Here is a 19,370-nt window from a genome sequence, read left to right as displayed (position 1 = left end):
TGCGGGTTGGGTCCTCTGCCCAGGAGCACGCGCTCTGCGGCCAGCCCTCGTTCCCTCTGCCCTTGGCGGTCAGTGCACGTCCTGCCGTCCTGCGGGTGGCCCAGCCTCCCGCCCACTGCCTCCCTGCGTGTGCTGCTTTCCTCGTTTTCTGAGACGTCCTAGGGCGATGGGAAGCAGCGGTCGGCACCCCGGAGGCCTGGTCCCACTTCCCAGCTTCTTCAGAGCCCTCGGGCAGGCCCCAGGAGAGAAGTGAGGTGGCTGTGAACCCAGCAACCGCGGAAAACCAGGCAGCCGTGGGAGGCCCGCACCGCGCAGCCCTGCAGCCCCGCCCCGCTCTGTCTCCCTGTGGCCACAGACATCGACGAGTGCTCCTTCGAGAGGACCTGCGACCACGACTGCATCAACTCCCCGGGCGGCTTCCAGTGCCTGTGCCACCGCGGCTACGCGCTCTACGGGACGGCCCACTGCGGAGGTCTGCAGCCCGCCCGCCAGGGCCACCGCGCCCTCGAGGCACGCGCCTGGCCGCAAGGCCACCTGCACCGCACCCCGGGGGGGCCGGGACTGGTGGGCAGAGGGGTCAGGCAACGGCGTCAGGGAGTGATGGGGCACGGGAGGGGGGGCACTGATACGTGTGGGGCCAGGCCCAGCTCCTCGTGGACTGGAGAAGCCCAGTGCAGGAAGAGGGCCGGCAGTGTCCCGGGATCCCACCGCAAGTCCTGGCAGCGGGAGGGGCATCCCCCAGGGGGACGTTCGGTCCAGACAGGGAGGCACTGCAGAGGGGTTTGTGTGTGCAGAGGCGCTGAGGCCAGAGGTAGAGCAGTGGGCCCAGGGCAGCTCCTGCGGCTGGAGCCGGGAGAGAAGGGGCTCGGGCAGAAGCTAGTGGTGCAGCTGAGCCTCAGGGGCCGCCAGGGTCTGTTCTGTGCGGTGGGGAGCCCTGGCCAGCTTCAGCATGGGCGACCCCGACGCCTGTGGGGGCACAGCTGCAGGTGCCGGCGCGGAGGGCACTGCTAGGCCTACGGAGGAGCGGAGCTGCGCGCTGAGTAGGGCAGGCGTGACAGTGAGCCTGGCAGCTCGAAGCTCCGGGGCGGCAGCTGCAGGTGGCTGTGGTCTTCTGGGAGGAGCCTCAGACCCTGGGCACCGCCCCTGGCGTCGGGCAGCTGAGCGCTCAGAGCGTGGGGCCCAGCGGGCACAGGCCGGGAGACCGGCTGGGAAGAGGACGTACCCAGAGTCTCCCCGCAATATGTGCCCAGCAAACCCTGGGCCGGGGCTCTCGCCCGGGGGGCGTCTGTGAGGAGCCTCCTGCCCATGTGTGTGCGTGTGCACGGTGCATGTGTAACCAGTGGCTCTGTGCCTGCGTTGCCTGACGGGGTCAGGAGCTTCCTGGCCCTCTGTCCCGGGCAGCCCCGCCCTCCTGCATCCTGCGGGTGTGGCCCCCCGCCCTCACTCGCACCCCTGCTTCCAGATGTGGACGAGTGCAGCATGGACAACGGCAGCTGCGAGCAGGGCTGCGTCAACACCAGGGGCGGCTACGAGTGCGTCTGCCCAGCAGGGAGGCGGCTCCACTGGAACAGAAAGGACTGCGTGGGTGAGTGGGGCGCCCTGCGGGGGCGGGGCCAGCCTGCGTGGGGGAGTAGGGTGCCCAGCGAGGGCGGGGCAGCCTGCAGGGGTGAGTGGGGCACCCTGTGGGGGGCGGGGCCAGCCTGCGGGGGTGAGTGGGGCATGCTGCGGGGGCGGGGCAGCCTGCAGGGGTGAGTGGGGCACCCTGCGGGGGGCGGGGCCAGCCTGCGGGGGTGAGTGGGGCGCCCTGCGGGGCCGGGGCAGCCTGCAGGGGTGAGTGGGGCACCCTGCGGGGGCAGGGCAACCTTCAGGGGTAAGTGGGGCGCCCTGCGGGGGCAGAGCCAGCCTGTGTGGGTGAGTGGGGCACCCAGCAGGGGCAGGGCCAGCCTGCGGGGGTGAGTGGGGCACCCTGCGGGGGGGCGGGGCTGGCCTGCAGGGGTGAGTGGGGCACCCTGCGGGGGGGGGAGAGGGGCCAGCCTGCAGGGAGGGGTTGGGGGTGGAGGCCAGGCCCCCCACGGGCAGCAGCACCAGCTCAGTGTCTGCCCGAGGCCCGGAAGCGCAGGCTGAGGGGGAGGCGGGAGGCGGGAGGCGGGAGGGTGTGCTCTTGCTGGTGCTGCAGGGCTGGGGGCTCGGGTGGGTGTGGGGCCCACGGTCCTAGCCGCCTGCTCGGGTGCACCGGGCGCCGTGGGTGAGTGCAGGTCGAGTCCTGGCTCGGGTGCGCCGGGCGCCATGGGTGTGTGCAGGTCAAGTTCTGGCCGACGCCTGCAGTCCCTGGCCGCGGCAGTGCTGGCTGACCTCCCGTGTGCCGGGCTCTGTTCTGGGCACCGGGGCCACGTGCCTGCCCTTCGAGAGCCTGGGCTCCTGCCCTGCTGTGCTCTGAGGCCCAGGACAGCCAGCCTGCGTCTCCAGAAACTGCAAGTCCCCACATTCTCAGGGTGGCCGAAGGCTGCCGCCGCCCGGCCTGGTGGCTCCCACCGTCCCTCGTCTACTCCCCGCCAGCCTCGCCGGCCTCGCCGTGACCCCAGCCACCCTCCTCCAGCTCCTCTCCTGGCCGGCACGGCGCTCCCCCAGCCCTCCTGTTCCCCTGACCGCCCGCCTCTGCACCTGCTCCCGGCCTCTCACTTTCCAGCTTCCTCTCGCTGTCCGGCACTTGGAGCCGACAGCCCTAACCGGCCTCCCGCAGGCTCGCGTTGGTGTGCGCCCGTCGTCTGCTTCACCAGGACCCGAGCCTCCCGCTGTCCAGTGCCCCGCTGTGGCCCAGCACACAGCACAGAGCCTGGCCGTGGCGGGCACTGAGCGTTTGTGGAGTGAATGAAGAAGGGAGGCCGGCAGTTAGTGTCTGAGATCAAACAGCCAAGGTCACTGCTTGCTCGTCTGTGAGCCATGGAGGGTGCAGGGCAGGGCTGGGTTACGCGCCTGCCCTGGAAGCCGTTCGGCTGGAGTGCGACTGAGTGACGGCGGGGTGGCCTTGCTGGACTGAGCGCCGGGCTAGCTCTGGGATTCCCTGCTGTGGTAGCTGTGGGGCGGGCCGTCTCTGTAAGGGTGTCGGCAGGCGCTGTTCTGTGTTCTTCCCCTCCGTCCTCAGAGCTGTAGGAGCAGCCACAGGGCTGCCCAGGTGCTCACTGTCCCCAGCCTTCCACCAGGTCGTGTAGGGGTCAGCATGATGCGACCCCGTTGCTTTAAAGTTTATTTTTGTTTATTTGAAAAGCGGAGTGAGACAGAGAGAGAGAGCGAGAGAGCGCTCTTCCATCCACTGGTTCACTCCCACATGCCTACATCCGCCAGGGCTGGGCCAAGCCAAAACCAGGGCCAGGAACTCCATCCAGGTCATCCACGTGGGTGGCAGGGGCCCAAGCGTTTGAGCCATCACCTGCCTCCTCCCAGGGCACATGTGAGCAGGAGGCTGGACCAGAAGTGGAGGAGCAGGACTCAAACCAGGCACTCTGATGTGCAGTTCAGGCTTCCCAAGCAGCAGCGTACCTCGCTCCACCACAACACCCACCCACTCCGGTTGTTTGTTGTTGTTTTAAGATTTATTTATTTGAGAGGCAGAGTTAGAGAGAGAGGGAGAGACAGAGAGGTCTTCCATCTGCTGGTTCACTCTCCAAATGGCTGCAACTTGCTGGAGCCGGGCCATTCGAAGCCAGGAGCTTCTTCCATGTCTCCCACGTGGATGCAAGGGCCCAAGCCCTCGGACCATCTTGCACTGCTTTCCCAGGCCATTAGCAGGGAGCTGGATCAAAAGTGGAGCAGCCAGGACTCGAACCAGCACCCGTATAGGATGCTGGTGCCACAGGTGTGGGCTTAGCCCACTGCGTCACAGCACTGGCCCTGAGGGTACAGTGTGCCCACCCCTTGATCCCTTTTGCCTCTCAGTCATCCCTGGCTACAGCAAGTCTCTGACGTTGTGGGCCGTAAACCTGGCATGACTGAGACAAACAGGTGGAAATAAGGTGCTGGGAGAAGATGCTGGAAGGCCCTGGAGAACCACGACCTGAGGGGTCCCAAGCTGCCATGGCCTCCCTCTGACTAGAAGGGGTGCAGACTGCCCTCTGCTGGTCAAAAGGAAATCAAGGCTGTGGATTGGCGACCACTTGGACCAGCAAGCGGGGTGGTGTGTGGAGCCTCACCCCGGCCTCGGCTTGCTGCGTGCCGTGTCACTCGAGGGGGGCAGGCCTCCTGTGAGCACTTTGTCCAGTACCCACAGCACTCTGTCTGCCCTGTCACCCACAGCCCTGGCGAGCCCCCCTCTGGACGTGACACTGCTGAGGCGGGGGTGGGGCCGTGGGCAGAACCGGCAGGGTGCGCATCAGTCCTTTACGGCGTTTTCTCTGATTGGCCACACTAGCACTAGCTTGGGAGAGCTGACGCCTGGAATTAGGAGAGCGGTTATCCCCAGTGCAGGCAGTCTCTGAGTGAGTTCGTGTTTGCCAGGAAAGCAGGATAGGTTAAGTGGCACAGCGCACAGTCTCAGCTCCCTAAGATGGAGGGCATGACCAGAGGTCTCAGTAACAGAAGTGTGAGTGTGCAGGGGAGGGCTCCGGCACGCAGGCGCGGTTACTCAGGGGTCTGCTCTGGGAGCTTGGGGACGAACCCCAGGGTAAGGCCTCTTTGTGGGAAGCTTACGGTTCTGGGAAATTCATTCCTAATCTTCCAAAGGAGTGGAGTAGTGAAGACACTGAAACTCCTGGGCAGTCCACGAACAGCCTCACCGTGAAGTGTCTGTGCGTTCCTAAGCGACCAGGGAGCACGCGCTGGGGTGTCTTAGCCCTGGCACACTGCGTTCTCCCATCCCAGCCCTAACCCGGCCCAACCCCGCCTGGCTCCCGAGAGGAGACGATTGGGCGTGTTTGGGGGATGTGGCCGCAGGCTAGCGCTGTGTCCTCGGTAAGGAGCTGCTCCAGTTCGTCCAGAAAGTCAGCGCTGTCACCAGCACGTGCAGGGGGCCAGCAGGGAGTCTGGGGAGAACGCAATGGAAAGGTAAGCTTATTTGGGTGCAAAAAGAAATCGGAGAGCCGTGCCTGGTTTTCTCACGTGTGCGTCTCCTGGACTTCCTGAAAGCCCCTCGTATTCGAGGCTTCCAAAGTGCTCTGCACCCAGATACACTCTGTGGGTTTTTGAGATTTTGAAAGGCAGAGTTAGAGAGGATTTCCATCTGCTGGTTCACTCCCCAAACGGCTGCGACTACTGGAGCTGGGCCAGGCTGGAGCCAGGCGCTTCTTCCGGGCCTCCCACGTGGCTGCCGGTCCTCCTGTTCCGGGCCCTTCCTGCCTCCTGCACGGGGGTCCTCGCCCGCAGGCTCTGGGTTCCTAGCAGGAGAGCACCTCGGTTTTGTGTCTGGTTGGGCCAGAAGTTTCTGCCGGGAGAACCGTGATTTGGCTTGTTTGTTCGCATCTAGGTCGTTCTCTTCCTAAGACTTCCTGAAAACATTCAGTCTTGAAGATCTTCTAAACTGGCAGTTTCCTGTTCTAATTCACTTTTCCAACCGACTCCCAGGTGTGAGCCCACTTACAAAAATAAAGGATAAGACCCCCTTTATCTTAGGTTTGGGTCTACTCAGACACAGTTTCTTAGGTTTGGGTCTACTCAGACACAGTTTCAAAGTTTGAAATCTTTTTGGTTTTTGTTTGAGGGGCAGAAAGACACAGACACAGACAAACCGAGCCCTCTGGCTCACTCCCCCAATGGCCACGACGCCCAGGGCTGAGCCAAAGCCAGGCCTGGGAAGTTGGTCCGGGTCTCCCGTGTGGACGGCAGGGACCTGCTGCCTCCCAGGGTCTGTGTGAACAGGAGCTGGAGCTGGGGCTGGGTGCCAGACGCAGGCACTGTGCTGGTCTGTCCCAGCTGCTGCACATGCAACGTTGCTCCTCGCTCTTGGCTGAGAAGGCAGCAGATGACATGCTTGGGCCTCTGCCACCTACGTGGAGACCCAGATGAAGTTCCTGGCTCCCGGCTTAAGCCTGGCCCAATCCAGGCCATTGCAACCACTTGGGGAGTGAACCAGTGGACAGTCGGTCTCTCTCTCTCTCTCTCTCTCTCTCTCCCTCTCTCTCTCTGCCACTCTGCCTTCAGATCAGTAAATATTGAACAAGCACAGGGGCCGGCACTGTGGTATAGTGGGCTAAACTCCCGCCTGCCGTGCCGGCATCCCACATGGGCACTAGTTCTAGTCCCGGCTGCTCCACTTCAGTCCAGCTCTCTGCTTTGGCCTGGGAAAGCAGTAGAAGATGGCCCAAGTCCTTGGGCCCCTGCATCCCCATGGGAGACCCAGAAGAAGCTCCTGGCTCCTGGCTCCTGGCTCCTGGCTTTGGATCAGCCCAGCCCCAGCCATTGCGGCCTTTTGGGGAGTAAACCAGCAGATGGAAGATTTTCTCTCTGTCTCTTCCTCTCTCTGTCTGTAACTGCCTCTCAAATAAATAAATAAAATCTTAAAAAGAAAAAAGCAAAAGCACAATTCAGGCACTGTGGGTGGGACACTGGCGTCCCAGCGCTAGGCTGACCGCTGCTTCTGTTTGAAGTCTCCTGTTGCGTCAGATCTGTTATTCCATGTGCAGTGTTGAATGTCCCATTTTTTTCTGAGGGGAAAGCTGCCCACGCGACCTCACTGCCGCAGCACTGTTCCTCTTGTGCTCAGCCTGGGGTCTGCACCTCCCTCTGGTCTTTTCCCCCTGCTGCTGGCCTTCTTCCCATCCAGACCCCAGCAATGGCGGGAACTCTGCGGCACAGCCGCGCTCCCCCAGGACAGTAACTGCCCGACAAAGTCCTGGACCCCACAGCAAGCGCCGGCCCGCCTCCTGACGTCCACGCGGAGCTCACTGGGCGCCCAGCGGGGCCGTAGCGCGGGCGTGAGGTCCAGCACACAGATCTGCTTTCCCATTCAGTAATTTCAGCGGAACACCGTGCAGGGTGCCGCCGGTCTCCTGAGATGACCCCTAAGGAAGGGCTTGCCTGTGGAAAGGCGGGGGCGGGCGGGCGGGTGGGGTGGGGTGGACAGGAGGGGCTCTTAAAGATGGAGCGGGGTGGGAGCCGCAGCAGGTGGGGCTCCAGAGGGTCTGGGCGGGCGGAAGCTGGCCGTGTGGATTCTGCCAGTCCGAGCTGCCACAGTGAGCAGTGTTAGTGCTGGAGAGGTGCTGTTGGTTTCCTTTTGGGGGGGCAGGGCAGTGTGCCACCCCCAAACACGCACAGGGGCAGGATTGTCGTCCGCGGATGCCTTCCCAGGCCCCTGTGGCTCTGGCATGACTTAGGGTCATCGCGAGAACTGATCTCGAGGGCACGCTCGCCCGAGAAGGCGTCCAGGGGAGCCGGGAAGGGCGGCGCTGACCTGCGCACACAGCCGTTACCCAGAATCCCGAGAGAAGAGCGCGCCCTCCTCACGCGGGTGGAGAAGTCCTCCTGGCCTGCGGTCTGACGGCCCCGGCTGGGCCGGGGGTGCGCAGGCCCTGTGCGGCCATCGGCACGTTCAGCAGACACGAGACGAGTCCGAGCGGGACAGAGCACGGGAGGGCGAAGCAAACGCAGCTGCCGAGTGCGGGGCTCGGGGTGCGTCGCCCTCCGTAGCAGTGAATTCGCGAGAGCGCGCCGTGCAGTGCGTGAGAGCCCAGGCCAGGCCCGCTCTCCCGGACATGAGTCGGGAGGACAGGCCAGCGGGGGCGCGGGGCTCAGCTTGCCGTTGCTGCAACATGCTGAGGCAGCCCACCGTGGTAAAGAAAGGGGAGGTCTCGGCCGGGTTCTGGGAGTGCAGGGCGGGGGCTTCGTCTGCCTTCCTGCCGGCAGTCCTGAGGCGGCCCGGGACATGGCACGGCGTGAGACGGGGCCACCTGAGTCTGTGGCCTCTCTCCGGATAAAGCCGCCAGAATTCAGTCACGGGGGCTCTCTACCTTCACCGTCTAATCCAATTTCATTATTTCCCAAAGACCCTGCCTCTGGACATCAGAATTGGTACCCCAGTAGTACCACCAATACCCCGTTATCACCACCAACACCTCCATTATCACTATAACACCCTCCTTAACACCCCCCTGCCCCTGTTACCACCAACACCCCCTTAACACCCCTCACCCCTGTTATCACCAACACCCCATTATCACCACCAACACCTCCATTATCACTATAACAGCCTCCTTAACACCCCCCTGCCCATTATCACCAACACCCCATTATCACCACCAACACCTCCATTATCACTATAACACCCTCCTTAACACCCCCCTGCCCCTGTTATCACCAACACCCCCTTAACACCCCCTGCCCCTGTTATCACCAACACCCCATTATCACCACCACCATTCTTGTTATCACCAGCACCTCCCCTTACCACCACCCATACCCCTATTATCACCACCAACAACTCCTTTAACACCCCATACCCCTGTTACCACCAACACCCCACTACCACCAACAACACCCTTGTTATCACTAACACCTCCCCTTATCACCACCAGCACCCCCGTTATCACCACCAATACCCTATTAGCACCATGAGAAGACTGGGGGGTGGGGAGAAAGTATTCAAAACACAGCGGACAGCTGAGGGCCCAAGGCCCCCCTCCTCTGAGGCCATCTCGGAGGCACCCCCATAACTACCAAAGGTGTCTCAGACCTGTGCTGACTGCAAAGCAAACGGCTCCTCTTTCCATGGGATCTGGGGAGCTATCTCCTGAGGCTGTGTGGGGACACTGCTAACAAGGGGAGCAGGGAGCGAGTGACCCAGCTGGGCCCAGCAGCCTGTGGCTGGGTGACTGCCCGCTGCAGGCTCACGAAACGCCTGTCAAGTCGTTCCGGTGTTCGCCCTGGCTGGGGAACTGTCAGCCACTCCTAGGGGAGGAGGTCTGGAGATTCCTAATCCTCCAACAGCTAACCTGTGACAACTCTGAGGAGCTCCGTTTGGGACAGCGGCAGCCCTCGTGGACGTGTTGGGGTGCCCAGGGAGCCCACCCCATCCCCTGGGGCACAGGTCACTACCATGGAGCCCGTGCTCATGTAGTCATGCTTTCCCGAGACGGGCCAGCCACCTGCCCTGGAGCACCCAGGGGGACATGGAGCTCCTGCACACGGCTGGGACGGGAGGAAGCCAGCCCCTGGGCCCCCGGGTGCTGCCGTCCCCAGGCCGCATCCCGCCGAGACAGGCTGGCCACGGGAGGGAGGGCAGGTGGCCTCTCTCAGCCCCTCTCTCTCCCCTCTCCGCAGACACAGGCAAGTGCCTCTCCCGGGTGCAGACCTCGCTGCGGGCGCAGCTGTCCTGCAGCAGGGTGGGCGGCGTGGAGCGCTGCTTCCTTTCCTGCCCAGCCCACACCCTCTTCATGCCAGGTAACCCCAGGGCACCTTGGGAACGGGATGGGCGGCTTCTTCCCTGGGTCCAGCCCCTGCTCCCTCCAGGAACGAGAGGCCTCGACCACTGGGCACTCCGGTTCCCTGGGAATCCCAGTCCTTAATGCACATGGCAGGCTCCTGCCTGCCCGGCCATCGACCTGTGGGCGTGTGTTAGAAACAGTGACGTGAGGGTCAGCCTTGGCCTTCATCTCATTCCACTACCGCTCTGAGATCCCAAGAATCTGGGGGTCCTGGAAGGGAGGAGCACCAGGCCCACCTCACCTCTGGCCTCTCCCCAGACTCAGAAAACAGCTACCTGCTGAGCTGCGGCAGTCCAGGCCTCCAGGGCAAGACATCTCCGAGACGCAACGGCACCAGCTCCGGCACCGGGCCCAGCTGCTCAGGTAGCCCCTGGCTGTGCCAGGCTGCACACGGCTGGGCAGGGCCTGGCAGGGGCTACTGGCTGAGGGCCTAGTGAGGGCCCTTCCAGCTCCTAGGTCACGGCCCCAGGGTGGCTTGGTGACTGAAATGTTGGGAGGCCCCTCTGCTGCGGCTTCCGGAGTCACAGCTGCCCCCAGGAAGTGCCAGGAACAGCCGCTGCCCACACCTGGGGGCCAGCCCTGCGGGGCCCGGCCAGCTCAGGAGCTGGGTGGTATCTGGAACAGGTGTTTCCCTGCTCCAGAGGCCCGGATGTGCTCGGAGCTTCCATGCTTGTAGCGCTGAGAGCTGTGACTTGCTCTTGACAGCCGCAGTGACCCCAGGCATCTGTAACTTGACAGGTCCCCTCCCTTCCTCATGCCCCTCCTTCTGTCCCCGTTCGCAAAAGCCCGAGCCACGCCACTAGCTTTGCTGTAGGGGAGGCCACAGCCAGTCCCTTCCCTGTCCAGAGCCCAGGCCGCACGGCCCTGGCCTTGGGCAAAACCCCACGGCCCACGCAGTCACCATGTGCAGGCCTGGCAGGGAGAAGAAATGGGGCAGGGGAGGTTTCCCACCTGGGGTGCTTCAGGGCCGAGAAGCCCGTTCCCCGCAGCCCCCGGCCCCCACCGCCTCCTCGCCCGCAGGAGAGGCCACTGCGGGAGTTTTGGCTTTCCCTTTCCGCAGGTGCCCCCGGCACCCCCGTGAAGCAGAAGGCCCGCTTCAAGGTCAGAGATGCCAAGTGCCATCTGCGGCCCCACAGCCGCGAGCCCGCCAAGGAGACGCCAAGGCAGCTGCTGCTGGGTGAGCGGGCCACCCTGCACCCACACCCCCAGGGGCAGTGGGAGCTGGAGCCACTGTGTGTCCTCACCACCATGGTGCCGGGGGCACTGCAGACAGCGGGCAGTGTCTCTCGGGAAAACCTGGCTCCCCCCACCTCCCTGGGGGCCACCGTCCTAGCCCCCCAGAGCCAGAGTCTTCTTCCGGGCCTGGGTATGACCAGAGGAGCCACAGGCCTCACTCCACAGCTCGCACCTGAGGAATGGGGCCAAGGAGGCCGTTCCTGTGGGAGGGCCAAAGGGAAGCCTGCCAAAGCCTGCAGCCCACAGCTCAGCCTGGGGCCCGGCTCCCCACAGCCCAAACCCCCAGCAGGGCCTGAGCAGAGGGAGGGTGCCCCCTCCTTGATGAGTAGGGGCCAGGGCTGCCACACACAGGAGCACTCAGGGGGCCGGGTGCGGGAGCACTCGGAGGGCCGGGTGCGGGAGCACTCAGAGGGCCGGGTGCGGGAGCACTCAGAGGGCCGGGTGCGGGACCCTGCTCAGGGGGCCGGGTGCGGGACCCTGCTTAGCCCCCACCCCTCACGGCCCCAGCCAGCCCCGCCTTCTCCCGCCTGTCCCCTCACCGGTACCGTGACTGTTGAACACAGGGAGCCTGTGTAGAGCTGGCCCCCCGGTCCCCCTGGCCACAGCGCTCCCTTCCTTGTCCAGACAACTGCCACGTGACCTCCGTGACCCTCAAGTGCGACTCCTCCAAGAAGAGGCGCCGTGGCCGCAAGTCGCCCTCCAAGGAGGTGTCCCACATCACGGCCGAGTTTGAGGTGGAGACGAGGATGGAGGAGGCCTCAGGTGGGCGAGGGCCGGAGGGTGGCAGATGTGCAGTGCTGGGGGCTGCTGGCGTGGAGCTGGAGCAGAGGGGGCGGGGCAGCGCCTGTAGCCAGGACGGCCAGAGCAGGGCCCAGGGTGAGGCTGGCCTGTGGTGGGCGGGGGGCAACGAGCAGCTGAGACCCGGCCGCACATGTGTGCAGCATGAGCCTGGCCCTGGCGCACAGACCGTGTTCCCTGCCCTGGGGACCCTTCCAACCACCCGGCGCTGGGGAGACCACGTGTGGCAGGGGCATGAGAAGAAACGGCGTGGAGCTGAGGTCCCTCCCAAGGCAAAGGCTCAGGCAGCCTTCCCAGGAGAGGCACCGTCTGAATCAGAGCTTGAAATCGAGGTCCACAGTTCAGAGCGGAGCGGGGAGAAGTGGCAAGGAATGGCGTGTGGGCAGAGGGAACAGAACAGGCGAAGGCTCAGAGCTCAGAGTCTGCTGTGTCCAGGAAGCCATGAGTAGGCAGAGTGGAGTCCACAGTGAGTGTGCAGTGTTACAGGTGGAGGCTGGCCCTGAGGGACCTTGCATTCAAGGCAGAGAACAGGGCAGTCTCCTGGGGACAGTGGCTGTCCTCCAGGGTGTTTGAGTGGCAGGAAGCAGCCCCACCCAGGGTTGTGCCCGGTGAGGGGTGTGACGTGGCAGAGGCCTGGTTTGTATTCCCATGTGCCAGGTGGCCTTGGGCAGGTCACCCCTCTCACATTGTCGGTGTCACCTGTCAGAGGGTCGCTGGCCCGGGGCTGCCGTGAGAACACAGGGCGGGCAGGCCCAGCAGAGGCGCAGCCAGGCGGGCCCGGCGGCCCTGTGAGCTCCTCTCGTTCGGTGTCCCCGGCCCCGCAGACGCCTGCGACGCGGACTGCGCCCGGAAGCGCGCGGAGCAGAGTTTGCAGGCCGCCGTCAAGACCCTGCGCAAGGCCATCAGCCGGCACCAGTTCTACATCCAAGTCTCAGACACCGAGTATGAGGTGGCCCAGCGGCCAGCCAAGGCCCCCGAGGGGCAGGGGACATGCACCACGGGCCAGGTGCTGCAGGACGGCAAATGCAGTAAGTCCCCACCGTGGCCGCCAGATGTCCACCCAGCGAACTTCCCCCATCTGCATGGGCACGTGGAGCAGACAGCACACGCTGGGGACAGAGGCATCAGAGCCCTGCCCGGGAGGGGAGCACGGCACTCGCCATCGCTGTCACCCCGGGTGCTGGCCCTGGACCCTGGACCCTCCCTGCCTGGACCCCGGCGTCAGCGAATTTCCAAGTTTCCTTTGAGAGCAGGATGACATGCAGAAGCCAAGGTCATTGCCGCTGGAGCGTGTGGGTGCGTGCACTCACACGTGTGCCTGCGCCCGCACTGCCGGGCGAGTGTGCAGTAAAACCGTGAGTCCCACTGGTAGCTCCAGGCCAGCTCCTCGGGGCTCTCTGACCCTCCAGTCCCCAGCAGAGCGACGCCCGGCTCCCCGTCCAGTCCCTCATCATCCCCGCATCTGCTCCACGGGCAGGCTCCAAAGGCTTCCCGGCCTCGCTCCGCGTCGTCTCGCACGGCTCCCGTCCTCTGGCTCGTGGCCCAGCGCTGGGATGAGATGGCTGTGGGCACTGGGAGAGCTTATAAATGGGCTGACAGCTGAGGCTGGGTGCAGCAGTGCAGGAGAGGGAGCGTAGATCTGGACAGAGCCGGGGCCCAGGCGCAGGTTGGGGGTCTGCAGGGGGCTACAGGGGGGAGCAGCCAAGGGGCCCGAGACCTGAGTCCTCACAGTCAGCTGCCACACTGGGCTCTTCTGGGAAAGGACTGGGTTCAACTTGTGGAGCGCAGGACCCAGGGCTGTGCCGCACCTGAGGGAGGGAGCCGGGCCCGGGGCTGTGCCGTACCTGAGGGAGGGAGCCGGGGCCCAGGGCTGTGCCGTACCTGTAGGAGGCCCCGGGGCTGTGCTGTACCTGTAGGAGGGAGCCAGGGCCCAGGGCTGTGCCGTACCTGTAGGAGGGAGCCGGGGCCCAGGGCTGTGCCGTACCTGTAGGAGGGCCCTGGGGCTGTGCCGTACCTGTAGGAGGGAGCCAGGGCCCGGGGCTGTGCAGTACCTGTAGGAGGCCCCAGGGCTGTGCCATCCCTGAGGGAGGGAGCCGGGCCCCGGGGCTGTGCCGTACCTCTAGGAGGGAGCCGGGGCTGTACTGTACCTGTGGGAGGGCCCTTGGCTGTGCCGTACCTGTGGGAGGGCCTGGGGCTGTGCTGTACCTGTAGGAGGGAGCCGGGGCTGTACTGTACCTGTGGGAGGGCCCTGGGGCTGTGCCGTACCTGAGGGAGGGAGCCGGGGCCCAGGGCTGTGCCGTACCTGTAGGAGGGAGCCAGGGCCCAGGGCTGTGCCGTACCTGAGGGAGGGATCCGGGGCCCAGGGCTGTGCCGTACCTGAGGGAGGGAGCCGGGCCCCGGGGCTGTGCCGTACCTGTAGGAGGCCCCGGGGCTGTGCTGTACCTGTAGGAGGGAGCCAGGGCCCAGGGCTGTGCCGTACCTGTAGGAGGGAGCCGGGGCCCAGGGCTGTGCCGTACCTGTAGGAGGGAGCCAGGGCCCTGGGCTGTGCCGTACCTGAGGGAGGGAGCCGGGGCCCGGGGCTGTGCCGTACCTGAGGGAGGGAGCCGGGGCCCGGGGCTGTGCCGTACCTGAGGGAGGGAGCCTGAGTTGAGCCCTGAGAGCTGACCACCAGCCCCATGCCCCATCCTCGCTCCAGCCACTCCACTTTGCCTCCGCAGCGGCCTGTGGTCCTGGCACCTACTTCAGCGGCGAGCCCAGCCAGTGTGTGCCGTGTCCATCGGGGACCTACCAGGACATGGAAGGCCAACTCAGTTGCACACCATGCCCCAGCAGCGATGGGCTGGGTCTGGCTGGTGCCCACAATGTTTCCCAGTGTGGAGGCAAGTATGGGTGCCCTGGGAGGAGAGGCCAGGGTGGGGAGGGGGCCCAGGGCCAGGGCTCCTCATGTCTGCCCACAAGCCTGTGGAGTGGACTGTGCTGGGGGGCTCTGCGGCTGAGCACGGCTACGGCACACCCCCTCGAGACGTTTCAGAGTGGCGCTCCCCTCGCCCCTCACGAAGGCTGCCACTTGCCTCTGAGGGGCTGAGAACCCTTTCCTCCACGTCCAGCCATCACGTGATCTGCGGAAAGCATTTCTGTTTGCACAGCCCCTGAGTCCCTCGCGGGAGATGGGCTGCCTCCCCATCAGCCTCTCCTGGGCCGCGTGGAGCCCCCCAGAGAACCCGGGAGAGGAGACCACCCCCCTTCCCCGGGCCGGAGAGCCCAGAGCCCGGCCCTGAGCCCCTGCAGGCTGCCCCTCCCGGGTGTGGTCTCCACCCCGAGGGGAGTGGGGCTGAGAGGCCACAGGCTTGGGAGCCGAGAACCCCAGGGTCTGGGCGGAGAGGGCACCAAACCCAGCTCTCCCTCCGGGCTGGTTCCCTCTGCCTCTGGCCTCTCGGCAGGAATCCTAGCGCGTTCTTCATGCCCCGTGCTCTGGGGTCGCCGTTCCTGTGGTCCTCTCTGCCCCATGGTGCCCCTGGGGACCTCAGAGCCCCACCCAGACCCTCTTCCCTCTGCTGTGGCCAGCCCTGCTGAGAGGCCAGCATCCGCCCAGGGCGTAGTGGGCCAGTCCGTCCAGCAAAGACACCATGCCACCTGCCCCCACACACGTGCGGGTCCCGCTCCCCAGCCACTTGCTCTTCAACCCTGGCTAGAGCTGCCCGGGCCCCTCCGTGAGCCCCCGGCCGCACAGGCACACGCAGGGCTGCCGTGTCCACCCCCCCGCCCAGCACCCTTCCCAGGCCTGGGGCCACTCAGCACCCCCTGCAGCCTGAGTGTGCCCTCTGACTTGCAGGCCAGTGCCCCCCGGGGTTTTTCTCTGCTGATGGCTTCAAGCCCTGCCAGGCCTGCCCCGTGGGCACGTACCAGCCCGAGCCCGGGCGCACCGGCTGCTTCCCCTGCGGAGGGGGGCTGCTCACCAAGCACGAGGGCACCGCCTCCTTCCAGGACTGTGAGACCAAAGGTGAGGACACACCCCCAGCCACCCAAGGGGTGGGGCGGGGCCGCGCAGGGGGTCTTCCTGAACACCTCTCACCTCCTCCACGGGGAAATCTCCCAGGCCAGGAGGAGCCCGGAGCCCTCAGGTGGTGGCCGTGGGTGTCCGGTGCTGTGCCACCCACCAGGACAGCACAGCAGTGGGCAGGAGATCCTGAGGGCACTGGGAGGGCTCTGGGCACAGGACGTGCCTGGTGGTGTCTCTGACCTGGAGGCTGCGGCCCAGGCCCACTGACGTCCGCAGCAGTCACCCCCCCCCCCCACCGTGGGCCCGGGTCTCCCCAGGTGACCCTGCCCGCCTCCCTCACGCCCCCTCTCAGCAGCTGTCAGGCTGTGCTGCGCGGCCACGCGATCCCCAGCCACGCCCACTGCTCCAAACTCTGCACTCCGACAGGCGCCGCCTGGCCGGGCCCCTTGCCCACCACCTTCCTCCCCTCCCTGTCTCCCCTGGGCCCCTCCTGTCACCTGTCTCTCCACTGCTCCCTGAAAACTCAGTGCCCGTGGCCATGTGGTCCTTAGGCTGCTGGAGCCAGCGAACCTTCTGGGCCTGCGTCTGGGGGAGGCCTGGGTGCGCTCTCGCTGGCCTCGGGCGTGCAGCCCTGCCGTGTGTGCAGGCAGGGCCTTGGACTCTGTGCTGGCACGGGCCTCAGGAGCAGGTCCTCCCCCGGGAGGAGCCCCCTGCCCTTTCCCACCGGCACCCCCGCGGCCCCTCCCCGCAGTGCACTGCTCCCCTGGCCACCACTACAACACCAGCACCCACCGGTGTATCCGCTGCCCCGTGGGCACCTACCAGCCCGAGTTCGGCCAGAACCACTGCATCACCTGTCCTGGCAACACCAGCACCGACTTCGACGGCTCCACCAACGTCACACACTGCAAAAGTAGGTGTTGCTCCCTGCAGCGGGGGGCTGGGGTGGGAGGGGCCGTGAGGACACCGCTGACCCCGCCTGCGCAGTCGCCTTTGGGACGCTCTTGGGAGCCCCCATGGTCTTGAGCAGTGTGGGTGTACCGTCGTCATCAGCGCCTGTTGCTCGCCACACGCAACCTGAGCCTTGGCCCGAGCCGGGTCCTGTCGTTCCTGGGCCCCGGGAGAGGGAGGCCAAGCGCCGGCCAGGGCCAGCAGGCAGAGGCTTCCAGGGGGGGAGGGCAGCAGCCCAGACGGACGCTGAAGCGTGAGAGGCTGTGTGAGCCGGGAGAAACGCGGCACCTGAGAGAACGGGGCGCGGGCCCCCCCCCCACAGCGCGACAGGGCAGGCTCCTCGGACCTGGGTGTTTTGACCTTACTTTCCTGAGTCCCTCGGGCCCGGTTTCCAGGTGTTCACCTTTTCCTGCCACTCTTCGGTCAGCTCCGCCTCCCCAGGGCTGATGGTGTGCCAGGAGCGGCCTAAAAGCCGAGACTGTGAGATCAGGGCTCGGGCCGCAAGGGGCGCTCGGCCCCCTGCCCCTGGCTGGCAGACGTGCAAGCCCAGAGGAGGGCTAGTGTCCTCACGGGTAAAAGCAGGGAACCCAGCTGGGGCGGAAGCTTCTGGAACACCAGGCGGGTGTGACGTGTTCCCCAGAAGTTTCGGAGGGAGAGGATATTTGGGGGAAAGTCACGGGGACGTGAGGTAGTTAAGCCTTTCCATTCAGGCTCCTTGCAAAGCTCAGGTGATGTCCCTTAGAGTTTAGAGCTAGGAACAGTTTGGCTCAGAACAGTCACGTTTGGCTTCAGGGAAAGAAAGGAGGGTGTGGGCTCACCCTCCCTTGCGGATGCCTGCCTGTCCCTGCTGCCTGCCTGTCCCTGAGCCGCCCGCCCCGGCCCCTCAGCCCCTCGACTGAGAGCGGCCAGGGAAGACCGTGCAAGGGGGGCTTCGCTCCAGCACCCCCACCTGTGGCTGGGCTGAGTTCAGTGAGGAGCAGCAGGGCCGGCGGGGGAGGGGACAGTCTATGGGCGTGCTGAGAAGCCTGCTGGACCCCGGCACGGCCAGCCAGAGAGCGGTGGCGTGGGCTCGCGCTGGGCGGGGCAGCCCAGGGGGGCATTGCTGGAGCTGGGCCTCAGGGAACAACGGGCCTGACCGGGGACCTGCCCGTCCTTGGGAAGGGCAGCCCGGGGCCTGGCCAGCTGGCACAGGAGGGCCAAGGAAGGGACAGCAGCACCTGCTAGCCCCCCTGGGCCTCCAGCCCGGCTGGCCGGAGAATCTGACCAGGGCTGGGGCCACACTGCCCACAGACCAGCACTGCGGCGGCGAGCTTGGCGACTACACGGGCTACATCGAGTCCCCCAACTACCCCGGCGACTACCCGGCCAATGCCGAGTGCGTGTGGCACATCTCGCCACCCCCCAAGCGCAGGATCCTCATCGTGGTCCCCGAGATCTTCCTGCCCATCGAGGACGAGTGCGGCGACGCCCTGGTCATGAGGAAGAGCGGTGCGTGCCGGGCTCGGGCGGCCGGCGGGGCCAGGCCAGGACCGCTGCCCGGCCCAGGGGAGGCAGTCACTCCGCGTCCAGCTGCCGAGGCTGCCTGTGTGACCTGGGCTTTACCAAGCTCGTGGAAAGGCCCAGAAAGCTGACACGTGCCTGAAGCGTGCGACCCAGGACCGGACCAGGTCCCCTCTCAGCTCTGGCCCGAGTCAGTCCTCACCCCTCGTCACCCCTGCTGGGCTGCAGTGCCCATTCTCCCGCTTCCTGTCCACCACGCCTGCTGGGCTGCAGTGCCCATTCTCCCGCTTCCTGTCCACCACGCCTGCTGGGCTGCAGTGCCCATTCTCCCCGCTTCCTGTCCACCACCCCTGCTGGGCTGCAGTGCCCATTCTCCCGCTTCCTGTCCACCACCCGAGTGGGGCCCCGGGCACTGTGCTCCTCAACAGGCCTCCCAGACTGTGCGTGCGCGCACACACACACACACACACACACACACCAGGCAGCCCATCCCCTCCCCTCCTCCGCTGAGACACACACACACACACCAGGCAGCCCATCCCCTCCCCTCCTCCGCTGAGACACACACACACCAGGCAGCCCATCCCCTCCCCTCCTCCGCTGAGACACACACACACCAGGCAGCCCATCCCCTCCCCTGCTCCGCTGAGCCCCAGACCCCAGGCCTGCAGCCGGCAGCTGAGTGCAGGGTGACACAGGACCAGCAGAGGGCGCCCCTCGGCGGTGGGTGTAGACAAACGTGTGCCGGGATGGCCTGGACAGCAGGAGGGTGCGGGGCAGCTCCTGAGCACCGCAGGGGCCTGGTTCCTTCCTCACACTGACCCGGGTCAGAGCTCCTAGCAGCAGTGTTAGGGAGAAGGCCAGGAACCCGACAGGCCCCCGGACGCCCGTGGGGAGACCTGTGGGTGCTCAGAGACTGGCAGCAGACAGGCATGCAGGAGGGTTGCTGCTGCTGCTGTTCACTCCACCGTGTTCCGTGGACACTTAGTGCCACACGCGGGCAGCACCCACACGGTGTGCAAATGGGGGCTGCCCAGGGTCCAGGACCACCCGCCCTGTCCGTGTCCATCACCAGCCCCACCGGCAGCTCAGCCTTTTCCTTCACTGCCCCCCAGGGCCTCAGGGCACCCAGGCCAAGCTCCCCCAGAGGCAGCAGGCTCACCTGCGCCTTCACTCACAGGGCGGGGGGGGGAGGACTTCCTGGACCTGAGTCCCCTCTGCCCCCGGCAGTGTGCGCTGCCGCCTGTACCTGACCGGAGCTGCGGACAGTGCTGGCTGTGGGCGGGGCCCTCTAGGCCGGAGGGAGACAGAGAACTCAGCAGGGTTGGCAGGGAGCAGGCCAGGAAGCTCCCTGGAGGAGGGGCCCCGGAAATGCACTTCAGTGGAAGGCAGGGAAGGGCACTTGAGGCTGAGGGAACAGCGGGGAGACTGGAGAGCTGCGTGCTGGGGCCAGACATGGAGGGTGCCGGTGGCTGGCG

The 19,370-nt window shown here is 65.7% G+C and overlaps 2 protein-coding genes across 18 annotated transcripts in view; one reads left to right on the top strand and one right to left on the bottom strand.

The window, feature by feature from the left end:
• The window catches only part of SCUBE1 (signal peptide, CUB domain and EGF like domain containing 1), a 116,187-nt gene that overhangs the window by 92,490 nt on the left and 4,327 nt on the right, over positions 1-19,370 (top strand). For 9 of the 12 annotated variants that reach the window (XM_089307686.1, XM_089307691.1, XM_089307687.1 and 6 more), the window contains 11 exons: positions 356-472; positions 1,463-1,585; positions 9,244-9,363; positions 9,666-9,770; positions 10,468-10,584; positions 11,268-11,405; positions 12,266-12,469; positions 14,159-14,320; positions 15,274-15,441; positions 16,193-16,354; positions 17,683-17,880. In XM_089307686.1, the coding sequence (XP_089163812.1) occupies positions 356-472; positions 1,463-1,585; positions 9,244-9,363; positions 9,666-9,770; positions 10,468-10,584; positions 11,268-11,405; positions 12,266-12,469; positions 14,159-14,320; positions 15,274-15,441; positions 16,193-16,354; positions 17,683-17,880 (1,614 nt within the window). Of the gene's footprint in view, positions 1-355; positions 511-1,462; positions 1,586-9,243; positions 9,364-9,665; positions 9,771-10,467; positions 10,585-11,267; positions 11,406-12,265; positions 12,470-14,158; positions 14,321-15,273; positions 15,442-16,192; positions 16,355-17,682; positions 17,881-19,370 lie in introns of all 12 variants that reach the window. The other 3 variants (XM_089307694.1, XM_089307692.1, XM_089307693.1) reach the window with 1 other exon arrangement.
• The window catches only part of LOC149123651 (uncharacterized), a 20,326-nt gene continuing 13,431 nt past the window's right edge, over positions 12,476-19,370 (bottom strand). For 2 of the 6 annotated variants that reach the window (XM_089307697.1, XM_089307698.1), the window contains exons 2-4: positions 13,781-14,225; positions 13,589-13,646; positions 12,476-13,455 (exon numbers count right to left, since the gene is read on the bottom strand). In XM_089307697.1, coding sequence (XP_089163823.1) covers positions 12,892-13,455; positions 13,589-13,646; positions 13,781-14,118 — 960 coding nt within the window. In that variant the 5' untranslated portion in view covers positions 14,119-14,225 and the 3' untranslated portion in view covers positions 12,476-12,891. Of the gene's footprint in view, positions 13,456-13,588; positions 14,226-16,363; positions 16,858-19,370 lie in introns of those variants that run through there. The other 4 variants (XM_089307695.1, XM_089307696.1, XR_016216369.1 and 1 more) reach the window with 2 other exon arrangements.

Source organism: Oryctolagus cuniculus, chromosome 11 (genome assembly GCF_051225735.1).
Source record: "Oryctolagus cuniculus isolate XC-2025 breed Fujian yellow rabbit chromosome 11, ASM5122573v1, whole genome shotgun sequence".
Classification (NCBI taxonomy): Eukaryota; Metazoa; Chordata; class Mammalia; order Lagomorpha; family Leporidae; genus Oryctolagus; species Oryctolagus cuniculus.
Note: the sequence above shows the minus strand (reverse complement) of the source record. Positions and strands in the feature narration are given on the sequence as shown.